This window comes from Coptis chinensis, unplaced genomic scaffold, assembly GCF_015680905.1.
Source record: "Coptis chinensis isolate HL-2020 unplaced genomic scaffold, ASM1568090v1 utg157_pilon_pilon, whole genome shotgun sequence".
In the NCBI taxonomy this organism is placed as follows: domain Eukaryota; kingdom Viridiplantae; phylum Streptophyta; class Magnoliopsida; order Ranunculales; family Ranunculaceae; genus Coptis; species Coptis chinensis.
Window position 1 is genome coordinate 243,837 of NW_028238108.1, and position 13,696 is coordinate 257,532.

At 40.5% G+C, this 13,696-nt stretch overlaps 1 protein-coding gene across 1 annotated transcript; it reads right to left on the bottom strand.

Moving 5' to 3' along the window:
- Positions 1 to 394: 394 nt before the first annotated feature.
- Positions 395 to 13,278, bottom strand: LOC147473957 (ubiquitin carboxyl-terminal hydrolase 25-like). Its single transcript, XM_086586823.1, is given in 9 exon segments — positions 395 to 747; positions 860 to 2,006; positions 2,269 to 2,397; positions 2,730 to 3,696; positions 3,808 to 3,894; positions 12,322 to 12,397; positions 12,480 to 12,635; positions 12,637 to 13,052; positions 13,054 to 13,278. Coding segments are annotated over 6 exon segments (1,083 nt in total). The 5' UTR covers positions 13,087 to 13,278; the 3' UTR covers positions 395 to 747; positions 860 to 2,006; positions 2,269 to 2,397; positions 2,730 to 3,381.
- Between the last annotated feature and the right edge of the window lie 418 nt (positions 13,279 to 13,696).

Consider the following 13,696-nt stretch of genomic DNA (forward strand, 5'->3'; position numbering starts at 1 on the left):
AAATATTCTTTATCCAAAAAAAAAAGAAAAAAAAAAAGAACTTACGGGTTATCTGTTAACCCAATCCAAAATTGACCCGCTGACTTAGCGGGTCACCCGTTGGGTAACTCGTTACATATGCGGATGCGGGTTGGGTTTGGATTTGACAAACTTGACACGATTAGTAATTGGGTCGGGTTTGGGTTTGCTCTCCTAACACGTGACCCGAGTATGACACGACACGAACTCGACCCAACACGACCCATTGCCACCCCTACTTGTAGGTACACTTTCTTGATTCATGCGAACCAAACAGTATCTAAAAGTGCTATGACAACATTTTATATAATGACTTTTGCAATATCTTTTTAACACGAAAGAACTCCTCTAAATGAATGCTTGGAGAATCAAAGAGTGGAGCAAGCATTTGCATTGATAATTAGAGTGGCAACCTCAGAATTCAACGTCATGGTTTACAGGTATACTTCAGGGAAAGGGAAAATTCATGTCCCAGTTACTAATAATATCTTGTCAGAAGGAGCATGCACTCATTGAACATTACCCTGCCACATCGATGGAAAAACTTTGTAGGCATCCACGAAATGAAGACGGGATACGTAAATTGTCAAAAAAGATATCAAACAAAAATGAGTAATCTTGTATTATCATCTTCAATTTCAAGCTGCAAAGCCTCATAGATCAAGAAACAAATTTCTCATTGGATAAAAAAAAACCCATCTTCATAGGGCCACATTTTCTTGGATGCACCTACAGATGGTAAAACTTATGAGAGGCAAGAAGAAGCATGATATTGCCAGTAAGAACACATTCGAAATGAATTTAATACACACTCCTGGTTATCTTATTATGAAGAACATACTCATAAATGTGTCTATTGCATCATTTCTATGTTGTATACACCAGCTCCGACTGCAAAACAGGTAAAAGTATAGGAAATCAAAGGTTATTTATTTGCTGAGCAGTATAGATTGCAAAGTAACAAAATTATAATCCAGAAAACCAATATGAATACATGAAGAGCGTAACAATTTTAAGTAGCTAAGCATCCTAACTCTGTTTTCCCTGGTGGAATGATTTGAGACAATTAATAAGGTGCTGCGTCAATGACGCAGGAATTTGACGTTTAAAGATTTGGCTTGGCTTCTTCAATCAGAAGCTTCCTGCATTTACTGAATAAAAATAAATTTAGAAGACAAAGACAATGGCCGTAATGAAGACCTCCCAAGCAAGATGGATCAGGTTCAGATGGGAGCGAAAACTGTAGGAGCTAATTCCCCAAAGCAGTATGTAGAACTTACAATTCTAAGATTAGCTCGGCCTCATACAGAAAAGGTAGCATCCAAAAGCCAAAAAAAAAAAAAAAAAAAAAAAAAAAAAAAATCAATTATATGGTAACATGCAGAAGGATTATGATTATAAGTCTATATGTAGGCCATCCTGTGAAGTGCTACAAATCTGGGTTATCCGAAAGCCCAGAAAATAGTCAATACTGAAAGTACAACTTCTTCAAGTAATGTGGAGTCTGTCAAACATCAGCCATAAGGCATTTCCTCCTTTTCTCGGCATAACGCAGGCCAGTTACTTTTTCTGAGTGAAGCGTAACCAGAAAAAGTTCATATTACACAGCCAAAAGACATTTTTCAGCATTTTTCAGTATTCGAACATCTTCCAAGGATCAACCATTATTACGTGTCTATCTTTTACTCAAGAGTTTTATCTGGTAAAGAAAGAAAAAGAAACAGATGGTAATCTTTGCTGTTTCAGGAAAGGTATAGCATAAGGGCAAAACATACTATATTCACTCAAATGACCACCATGTTCCTAACTTACCTTAAAATGTCTTCTGTGAGCAGCATCACCAAACTGATTTGGAAATTACCAATTTACAATTCCGCAATTTTTAATATTTCAGGATCTAACATAATGGACAGTTTACACTCGTAAGTGGTCACGAATTCGATGTTTTTGACTTCTTCGATCTGAAACACTGCATCAACAAGGATTTCCTACCAGAATAGTTGTCAAAATAGTAATTAAGACCTACTGCTGGTTTACATTACTCCCTAATCCATAAAGCTCTTCAGATAACTCTAAGATTTACTCTGCACTTTGTGTGTGTGTGTGGGGGGGAGGGGGGGGACCTAGTAAGCAAGTCATATTTCTAGGGCAGGGAAAACTCTTCATCATATTTCTAGGGCAGTACGATTAATAAGTAACCTCATCATGCTAAGAAACACAAATAGCAAAAAGGGTTGAAGAGAATTTTACTTCAATTCAGTGTCACTGATTGCGTCGCCACCCTTTTCTGCACATAACCTCTTTTTACCACGCATGAACCTATGAACTTCAGTGTACCAACCACATGACCGAAGACGTGAAGATGCATCCTTCGCTAGCCTGGAAGATGAACCAAAGGATGCAAGACTGCATTTAGAAACGGTTTTATAGACAGAAAAGTATGAATCAACCTTATAGATCAAATGAAATGTAGAAACTATTCGAAATTTGCGACAATACACATAAATATAAAGGAAAATTGAGAAAAGTCCTTTGATGCGAGTCTATCAAATGTTAAGCCAAATCCGCAACACCCATGTCAATGGACTAATGGTATCAATTGCACAAGAAAAACAAAATGAATGATTTTGTCAAAAACAACACTTCATTAAATCCAACATAAGATACAAAAGAAAAGGAACATGAAAAACTCCTGAGTAAAGACCACTTACATTTCATCAATTTTCTCAACCGCAGCCTGATGAACATCTGGTGACACAGACTTGCTACATTCATCATCCAATAATTTTCTCTTAGATCCAGATACGAAAGATAAGTTTTTCTCGCATGCGTTTCATAATATAACACCACAATCAGGCCTTCTGTCTTGTGCTACAATAAGAGCAAACGCACCACCTTCAGACCCCTCAGTTTTCATTGGTCTGACACTACTACCTGCAATTTTACCGTTTGCGTGTGGCATTGGTTCAGGATCCAAAGCATCGAGAGACTCGTTCACATGAGCAACATTGGTTAGTGATGGCATCTCTTTTGTAATTTTTTTCATCTCTTTCCCTTCTTTGATGTCAATGTGATATCCCGCATACCCGTTATTATCGCCATTTCCATTTGGACGAAGCTCTTTGGAATCAGAAGACTTCAAGATATTGAACTTTATTCTCGGACTTGAAGGAACTTTATCATTTTTAGATATGGTAGGAATGAGCTTCTTGGAATTATCAGGTCCATATGATCCCATGACTACCGGCTTTGGTGGAACAGCTCTCCTCATGCTTTGTGGTGCATTACACCCATTGGAATGTAGAGGCTTCACTTCATTGGGAACAGAGTATGACGCAGCATGGCCGTTGTAATACTGAGGCTTCAGCCATTGGCAACAGAGGATGACGCATCATGGCCATTGCAGTGTGGAGGCTTCACTCCATTGGTAACAGAGGATGATGCATCATGACCATTGCAGGATGGAGGCTTCACGCCATTGGTAACAGAGGATGATGCATCATGGTCATTGCAGTGCGGAGGTTCCACTCCTGTGGTAACGGAGGGTGATTTGGTTGGTCGCGGTCTTTGATTAGAACGGGAAAAGAAAAGAATATAAACCTTTTCAGACACAACCTCTTGTAGATTAGAGATAGATACAAAGGAATCATTGCAGCAATACCACCGACCCATTGCATCCTGCAAGCACATAAAGTACACGAGGCAATAGCAATGTCGATATAATATAATTAAAAAAGAGATCACTAGTATATCAAAACAAAGCAACAAAAATGTTAGGTAGAAACATACCTTGATGTATGCATAGTAATGTCCAGAATCGGGTGAATAACCAGAATGCACAATGGTACCATAAAGATTATACTGTGGACATGGATCCTGTATAACAACATGAGATTACAATCCAATTAATCATGATAAGAAACAAAATAAGTAAGAAAACAATTTGAGATATTCTAATACAATGAGAGCCAAAAGGAGTATCAGTTATACACTATATTACAATCTCTTCTGAATAATTGCTGAGATCCATACTGGGTCTTAATAATTCTAATGGGCAGCCTATACCTTGACCTCTTTTCCATGAAGGGATTGTAATAGTGCATAGCGTACATCACAATCCCACCTCCTTTTCTCTCTTTTCTTATGCATACATTCCAAAGACAATATACTAATTGCCCACTGGCCATTACTAGTCACAAAAGGTAAGGATTATAAATATTATAAGATCCTATACTAATAGAATCCACTAGCACACAGACTACCAACTGCTGTTACCCTGCTAAAACGATCATAAAAATATACTATTCCCTTTTTTTCTTATCAGTAGAAGTCGAGCAATTTCATTAATTTAGAATATGTACAACAATTTTACACACATTTAGGACTCATAGAACACTAGGCCTCCCATTTACTCCCCCACTGTTAAAATGTTTTCTCATGGTACTAATAAACCCCAATTACACAAAACACCTCAAAACAGAAAGCTCATCTTTTATTCCTAACACAATCTCGTGGATTTGCCATTTTTTTTTTGTTGTTGGAAAACCCTCAGGATCCTCTCCTTCGACAAAGTCCACATAATCTCCATCAAAAGGTGCTCGGCTAACCATTGTGATAGGTGGTTTACTCCAACCACTTGCTCCCTTATAGCATGTACCTAAGGAAAAGCAAACCTGAAATACATACATATGAAACTTTGAAACTTTCATCGCCTAAAAGTTGAACACCTAATTCCCAATCAAAGAGAAACTCCTTAGCATCAAGAATAATTCTTTAAATCCCTCTGACCCTCAAAGACCCTTCCACAACGCCCAAATTATTTCCTTTAGGGCATGCTTCATGAGCTACCAGGCCAAATTATTTTCTCCTCCTCTCTCAAAGTTAATTTTTCAGGCAAACAACTTTTTCAAGATGTTAGTGTGATTAGTACTAAAAGTCTGAAGATCGTTATGACCACCATCAACATTGATTCAAAGAGTTTTGTTTTTGAAACTGTGGTGGGGTCCAACTCATTCAAAAATGGAAGACAAGTGCCGTTTTTAAGCTGGAGGAAGCAGTGTGGATTGTCCAGGTTTTCAGGACTTTAGGCGAGTCGGGTTTCAAGAACACGTTCAAAGGAAGGACCATCACATGTTTTGGCAAGGAAAACAAGGCTGGAAAGTATGTGCTGATTTCGGCTTATTTCCAGGTAGGTAAAGCAAAGCGTGACTTTCGCTGATATGATTCGAGGTAGGCAGAATGCTCCAACAAGAACTGAGTCAATCACTAAATACGTGGTCTGCATTTGAATTTGTCGTATCATAAAACCTTTGAGAGTTTGAGGAAAGACATTCCGGGTTGCATTGTCTCTGATCAAGAGGGTATTATTGTGGAGGTGGAGACAAGGGGGAAAGATATGCCCAGATCTGTGAAGGCTGTTTTAGAGGTTGAAGAAGAGGGAGGAACAACAAACCCTAGAAGAGGTGATCTGGAGCAGGGGGAAATAACACGTGGATATTGGTTCTCCCTTAAGGGACAGTGGACCTGACTTGGTAAAAGACTTTCGGGCTCAGCCCACGGCAATAGATTTGGATCCATATGCTGGACAAAGCCCAGTGACTAATATCAGGCAGCAAGATACAGCAGAGTGTCTCTTTCATAAGGCCCATGCGGCCCAAGGCAGGGGTTTGGGTGCTGAGACTTAGAGGGTCTCTCCTACAACAGTTTTGACGTTGGTTCAGGGAGAGAGGATGAGCAGGGGGAGGTGAAAGAAAACAAATCCTCTGGGTCTCCTAATCATCAAGATCTACCCGAGATAACAGAGAGACCACCAGCAAAATATCTAGGGTCTCAGATAGGAGAAGACGAGGTCAGTGCCTGGTCGCCTCCAGTAAACAATCTAGTTTCTTGTCACCCCTTTCCAAAGGATCAGTCTCAGCATGAAGAGGAGGGAATCTTTGTATAACTCTGAGGAAGATCTTGACGAAGATGTGGAGGAGGTTTTTGCCGGTGCCGAGAGACATCAGTGTGTGGGGGGAGAGGAGTTTGAATCAGAGGAGATTAGGAGTTTTATGGGTTTGAGGAGAGATCTCTATCCGGAATATGAGGGGATGGGCGCGCAGAGTCAGGCAGATTTAGAACTTCCTGACTCCCCACAAAGTGCTCTATACAGGGATGAGGCTCGGGCAATAATCTCAATGCACACAAAGGCTAAACCGGCTAGTTTGCGAGATGTATGTAGTACCGCAGAGGTTTACAGGAATGTTTCGAATCAAAAGGATAATGGGTGTACGGAATGTAAGTCGGACATGTTAGGAAAGCTTCTGGAGGAGAAGCTGAATGATTTAGCTGATCGAATATGGGTGAAAGTACAGGAAAATATAGAGGATCGTTTTATGCATACAGTTGGACAGCCTGAAGGAGAAAAGAAGAGAGAATGCCTCGAGGCTAGTAAACCTTCACCAAGGGATGCGGTCGAGTTTATGAGTCTTAAAACAGGAGTTTCTGTCTCTGCACTACCTTTATCTGTTGTTTCTCATTCTTATGTCGGGAGTCCTTTTTCTCATCGTATTAGTCTTGGTAGTCTTGTCTCTTCTGATTTTGGATGTGTTTTTCATCAGGTACCTTCTGCTGATGTGACCAAAGGCTTTTATAAAGATCAGGGTCTCACTGATAGGAATGGACCCAACTTCTCACGCATGGTAGAACCACCTAGCTCCTGGCCCCTAACAGAGAGACCGGATATTGAATGGGAACACGGTAATAGCATCATTATCCTTTCTCAGGAACAGGATGAATCTGGGTTGGCCTTTGGCGAGTTGGGTAGAGCAGATAATGTGGGTTTCTTTGATATCAGTGGTGATAGAAGGGGGGAAGAGGAGAATGAGGGCGAGTCTCAAGGAGGTGATAGTTTGATGGAGGGTATAGGGGGTTTTGGGGGAACCGCTACCGCTTAACATGATAGATCCGAATCAGCAGGCGATAGAAGAGTCTTCGTCATCATGGTTTGCTAAGCATACGGAAGACCTAATCAGGATTTCGGGGTTGTCGTGTGAAGGAAAAGAGACGGAGGTTCTGGAGATGTTACAATCTATTTGCAGTTCTATCCATATATCGTCAGGGCATGAGACAAAATCTAAAGGGTTGGGAGTTCAGAAGAGCAATAAGAAGGACAGAGAGGCTTCTCCTTCAGGGGTTAAACAAGGAAAAAGGATGACAAATGAGTTACTTAGACTTACATCAGTCATTCATTATGGCGAGGACATCATAGAGGGAAGTAGTAGAAGGGGGAAAAAAAGTTTGTTTTAATGGATCACAAAATTCTGAATTGGAATGTGAGGGGATTGGGAGATGATAGGAAAAGGCCAAGCATAAAGGAGGTGATAAAGAAAGAGTGACCAAGCATGGTACTCCTTCAAGAGACTAAACTACAAAGTTTTTCTGTTAGGTATGCCAAGGAGGTGTGGGGCAAGAATAACATAGAGTGGGTTGAGTTACCGGCAGTGGGAGCCCCACCGAAGGGCAGCATCTGTGTTCTCTGGGATAAGGACAAAGTAGAGGTTTCAAACAGTTTGATAGGCAGTTTTTCGATGTCTGTTGTGTGCAAGTTTGGTGGTGAATCTGAATCTTGTTTAGTTACTGCAGTCTATGGGCCTTCGAATAGGGAGTCTTCGGCCCTTTTCTGGGGTGAATTGGATGATGTTTTTGCTTTCAGTAGAGGATTACCATGGTGCGTGGGTGGAGATTTTAATGTGATTAGATTTTCGCATGAGAAGAAAGGGGTAGCCGCATTACCCCTAGTATGACCTGTTTTGATGATTGGGTGAGGAGATGTGAGCTTGTCGACATCCCTCTTACTGGAGGCAAGTTCATGTGGTCAAATAAGCAGGAGGACCCTATTTTGACTACTTTGGACAGATTTCTGGTTTCGGTTGAGTGGGAGTTAAAGTGACCACATTTGATTCAGCTCGTGGTCCCAAGCACGACATCGGATCATCATCCTATTTGTTTGGTAAAACAGGTCGGGTTGGAAAACCATCACCTTTTCGTTTTGAGCTCGTGTGGTTTTCTGACCCTACCTTCATGGATAGTTTTAAGTGGTGGTGGATAGAGAATCAGGAAGGAGACCGACCGAGTATTATCTTCGCCAAGAAACTCAAGTTTGTCAAGGATAAGATCAAGATGTGGAACAAAACAGTCTTTGGGAGAGTGGAAAAAAGAAAAAAATCGTTAATGAGAAATATCAGGGACTTGGATATGAAAGAGGAGGATCACAATCATTCGGGGGAAGAGTGGAACAAACGGATAAACCTCAAGGCAGATTTTGAGAGCGTGGCCAGAATGGAGGAAATGTCATGGAGACGCAAGTCAGGAGAGAGGTGGTTAAAAGAGGCACAATCTAATACTAAATTCTTCCATCAGTGTGCGAAAGCTAGGAACAGGGAGAATTTTTTAGATAAGTTGATTATAGAGGGAGAAGAGGTGAGGAGGGATGATAGTCTGAGGGAGAGGGTGGTTGAGTATTATTCGAATATGTATATAGAGCCACATAATTATAGACCTCGGGTGGATAATTTGGATTTGGCAGGCATTTCTGAAAAAGAACGGAACGAGCTTGACTCCTATGGAGGAAAAAGAGGTTTGGGAGGCTATGAAGAGTTTGAAAAATGATAGATCTCCAGGTCCGGACGGTTTTCCGATTGAGTTCTTCAGAACGGTTTGGGAAGTGATTAGAGTGGACTTCATGGAAATGGTGCGGGACTTCTATGAGACAAGTTTCTTAGCTCACAGTATTAACAACACGTTCATCAAGTTGATTCCTAAGAAGCATGGAGTGGAAGACATATTTGATTTATGTCCCATTAGCCTCATTGGTAGTGCGTATAAAATCATTTCTAAGGTCTTATCCATCAGGTTGAAGAAAGTGTTGTCGAAGGTCATAGCTCAGGAACAAGGGGCTTTTGTCTTTGGACGTTAGATTCTGGATGGAGTTTTGATTGCTAACAAGGCCATAGACGATCGAAGGAAGATGGATAGGCCGGGGATGGTATGTAAGATTGATCTAGCAAAGGCTTATGACCATGTGCATTGGAACTTTCTTGATTACATCATGAGGAGGATGGGGTTTGGGGGCAAGATGGAGGGGTTGGATTCGGAGATGTGTTTCTTCCGCTTTTTTTTTCCATTCTCATAAATGGAACGCCAGCGGGTCTTTTTAAGACCTCCAGAGGTATAAGACAAGGGGATCCTTTATCCCCTCTCCTCTTTATCATGGTGGTTGAGGTGTTTGGCAGGATGGTAGACAGAGCAAATTGTCTAGGGGTGTTGGAAGGATTCAGGGTGGGCAGAAATCAGGTTTTGATATCGCACCTCCAGTTTGTGGATGATACCGTGGTGTTTACGGGGCATTCTGTGCTGTTTTGAGGTGGTGTCGGGTCTCAAAGTTAATATGGGGAAAAGCACCATTTTTGGAGCAACGGGAAAAGAGGACCTGGCCTTTATGGCTTCCGCCGTGGGGTGTAACACGGGTTATCTCCCATCCAGATATTTGGGTTTATCTCTCGAGGCATCTTACAGATCTATAGCTATCTGGGACGGGGTTATAGAGCAGTTTAGCAGGAGATTGTCAGGATGGAAGGGTCAATTTTTGTCCACGGGTGATCGGGTCATCCTTATCAAGAGCATCTTTTCGAGTTCCGGTGTACTATATGTCTCTTTTCTATATGCCATCCACTGTTGTCAACAGATTGGAATCGATCATGAGAGATTTTTTGTGGGACGACAACGATGATAGACACAGATTTCACCTCGTTCAATGGGACAGGGTTTGCAAGCTAAAAAAAGATGGAGGACTGGGTATCAGAAGTCTACGGCAGTTTAATCAAGCGCTTCTTGGTAAGTGGCTCTGGAGGTTTGGGGAGGATAGAGAGAGTCTCTGGAGGAAAGTTATTGTGTCTCGGTTTGGGGAAAGAAATGGGGGCTGGGAGAGTGGGCCTATTCATACTGCTTATGGATGCGGAATATGGAAAGGGATTCAAAAGGTCAGGATGTTTTTTCTCAAAAACATTGGCTACAACCTAGGTAGTGGGGATAGTATCCGCTTTTGGGAGGATGTTTGGTTGGAGGAGAGAACTCTGATGATGGCGTTACCTCGGTTATATGCTCTATCTGACTCAAAGAATAAACTAGTTTGCTGGTTCATGAGGAAAGATAATGGTTCGATTGCTTTGAACCTTGGGATATATGGGGCTCTCTGTGACAGGGACATTGCTAGTGTGGCTGCTCTTATAGGGAAGTTGGAACTCATTCCTAATGTGAGACCGGATAGAGATAAAAGACTGTGGCTCATTGACAAGAAGGGAATTTTTTCTTGTAGATCATTTTATTCCATCCTTCATTCAACGCTTCAATGTCCAGGTATGAGAGTGCTGTATGATTTCCCGAGTCATATTATATGGTGTTCTAAAGTCCCTTTGAAAGTTGCTTTTTTTGTATGGTGTGCATCTCAAAACAAGATTCTGACTATGGATAATCTTAGGAAAAGGTGTATTAAAGAGATGCTTATTAATTTCTGTCCTCCGTGTTTGAGGGATGGTGAGTCGGCCAGTCATATCCTTCTTAGCTGTCCTTTTTCTTGGAGTATTTGGTGTTTCTTTGTCTCGAAATCAGGCGTTTCGTGGGTATGCCCTAAGTTGGTGAAGGCTTTACTAGCATCATGGCACTTGGATGTCTATTCTCGTAAAGGGAGACGTGTATGGAATATGCTACCTTTTGCTATCTTATGGGGGCTATGGCTAGAGAGGAATAACCGCATTTTTGAGGGGGTGTCTTTGCCTAGGGAGAAGGTGGTGTTGACAATCAAGGCGCTACTTTGCTTCTGGCTGCACATTTATGAGGAGTTTCGGACGGTACCTTTTGAGAGTTGTCTGTAGATGGGAGTCCATTATGCTATGAGGACTCCGATAGAGGTTTTTCGTTTTGTTTTTTTCTTTGGTTTCTTTCCTCTTTGATTCTTTTCACCGTTCATGTTGTACGCACAAGGATATCTCATCCTTTTCTATTTTATTTTTAATATATACACCTTTACCGAGCAAAAAAAAAAAAAAAAAAAAAAAAGAATAATTAATTGTTCCCTAATGCTTATATGAGGCCATCCGGATGAGTCCACGGCTTCCCTAAGGATGAAAGAAAAGGCCTTCGATGTGTAAGAAGAAACGGGGCAAGTGCCAAGTAAATTATCCACTTCTTTCAAGTTTTTGCAAAAGAAAACCAAGATTGGGAATGTCCACACCTTTGCGAAGGTGTCACAAACGTTTATAATTTGATAATTCGTTAACCATAAGTTGTATGAGTTCCAAAAATTTTATGAGCATAGTGTAGCCTTTCAAAGGTAATGAATCACCACCAATAAGCCTTAAACTTTTCAACTCCCATGTAAAAATTCTATCTCACTCGGTAGAAATTACAATGAGGAGTCTTCTTTGTAAGCATACATACCCGACAATCTGCAATAAAATTTACATCACTATGCACCAGCACAACCTCGCAAAGGGCCTCTCGAATTCCCCACATCAATATCTAAGAAGCCAATAGGACAGCAACGCATACTACGAAGCAAGCACAAAAATTTCGGTTTGAAAATTTCTTGACAAGATACTGACAGATGTCTCACAAGCCTTTCTCCTCCAAATGCTGTGTAGAGTTAAAATAGCACCTTTTCAAATTTAGATACCCTTTCGTTTCTATCCCTTTTCTGTTATCGGTTCTAACCATCTCTCCTCCAAACTACTTGTCTCAGTCATACTTTCTTCTTTTTAGTTCTGAACTATGCACTCATAAGGAGTATATATAATTGAGGTGGGAAGAAGTAAGATCCAACCCCAAACTCAAATTCATGAAAAAATGATTCAGATCTCCTACGTTCAGTTCAAGGGTTCAATACTTCTGCCTAGAGATAAGATTCTAGATAGCAGCGACGTGGAATCGTGGCAAAGTTTTAAAACATGGTGCCACACCAAGTAATGATTTTACAAAAATATCCATTCACAAAACTAGAAATAATAACCTTAACATTCTCACTAAAAAAATAACGTACGCTCAATATCAGAGGAAGTTAATTACATAAATAAAGTCGACATACCTAGCTTTCTTTGCACATGTAATTAGAAAGAAGTAAACCCTCTTCGAATGCAATCGCTTGATCAATCTTCCCACCATGTATTCCTTCAAATCTTTATAAAAACCAGAACTCCTTCCACTAAAAAACACGCACAATTGAAATATAACTACTAAGACCATTACCAAAATACCATCATTAACCATTACCTTCAATTGAATTACAAGTACATTAGGTGCTTTAAGTATCGCCAATTGCTTCTTAGCCACCACCAACTTTTCACAACTGAAACGAAACCCAACACCACAAATCAACAAAAACCAACAACACACATACATAAACAATAACAAATTTGATTTGTACTTACTTATCACAATGATACTTATTAGTCCCATTCAAAACTTCTTGTTGAAAACACCGCTGCATTGCATCTTTAACTGAAGTAACTTGAAACAAATCAAGACTAATATCCATAATATCATCCGTCTTATTCGATTCAGCTCCACAATCACAACACTTAACTACTCCTCAATTTACCACCAAAAATCCCTCTAACAATACTACTATTCTTATTAATTTTCAAACAAGCATTATGACAAGCATCAATAACAAACCTAAGAAACCCATGTGCATCCTCTTGTCTACCGTAACAAAAGTGAGGCGAAAAAATATTAATACAACTCAAAATCTTAGAAGGGGCGTCAATAGAAAAGTCTAGAGTAAGGGACCGGATTGTCCGTTTTTCAAGAAGACAGAAAGGGCAATTGCCGGTACCGGATTGAGGACAACGAGAAGAGTGGTGATTGTTTAGACAGTAATTGGCAAGAGGTGGAGTATAGGATAAGCATTGAAGAACACTATTTAGATAACAGGTGTTTCCTAGGTTTTTTAAACCTAAAGGTGGGGATGTGTTGGGTTTTTTTCTCTTTTTTTTAGTAGGTTTTTTGCCAAGTCATCTGCAGACTTGTCCCCATTAATTGAGTAAACGTAAACTAGTACCACCATTGGAACACCACCAAGATCGCATTCTGTGTTTTGGAATTTTTGGAAATTGGATTGGGAAGATGCTGGGAAGTGGGAAGTTTTTTTATTTGTTGTGGGGTTTTTTAACAAGTGGGTAAAGGTTTTTATTTAGCCTTCCCCTTTTTCTTCGTCGTTTCGTTTTCTGTTTTCTCTGCTACTCCAAATCTTGGATTTAGCGTAATAAACACTTGTTAGCTGTTATTGGGCTTTCTTTTTGTTTAATGGGCTTTCTTTATGTGGGCCTTATGGATCAAAGTTTTTACGATACGATATACGTTAAGTGGAATGTTTCTCTGACCTCGTCTCAAAATTTTATATGTACCGACGTACGTGCTCATGCTCAGCGTCTTTATTGTGCTCAAGCTTTGAACATCACCTGCGCAGGTCTGTGTGTCTGTCTAGCCAGTGCAGGGCTTGCTTTTTGAGGAGGAGACAGTAGTAATGCTAGTAAATATGGTGTGACTCTGTAGCCTGACTACAGGAATGAGCAATAAACCAACTTTAGCTTCATCTAATGGAAAACAAACCAATATACCTTAAGTGGAATGTTTCCCTGGCCTC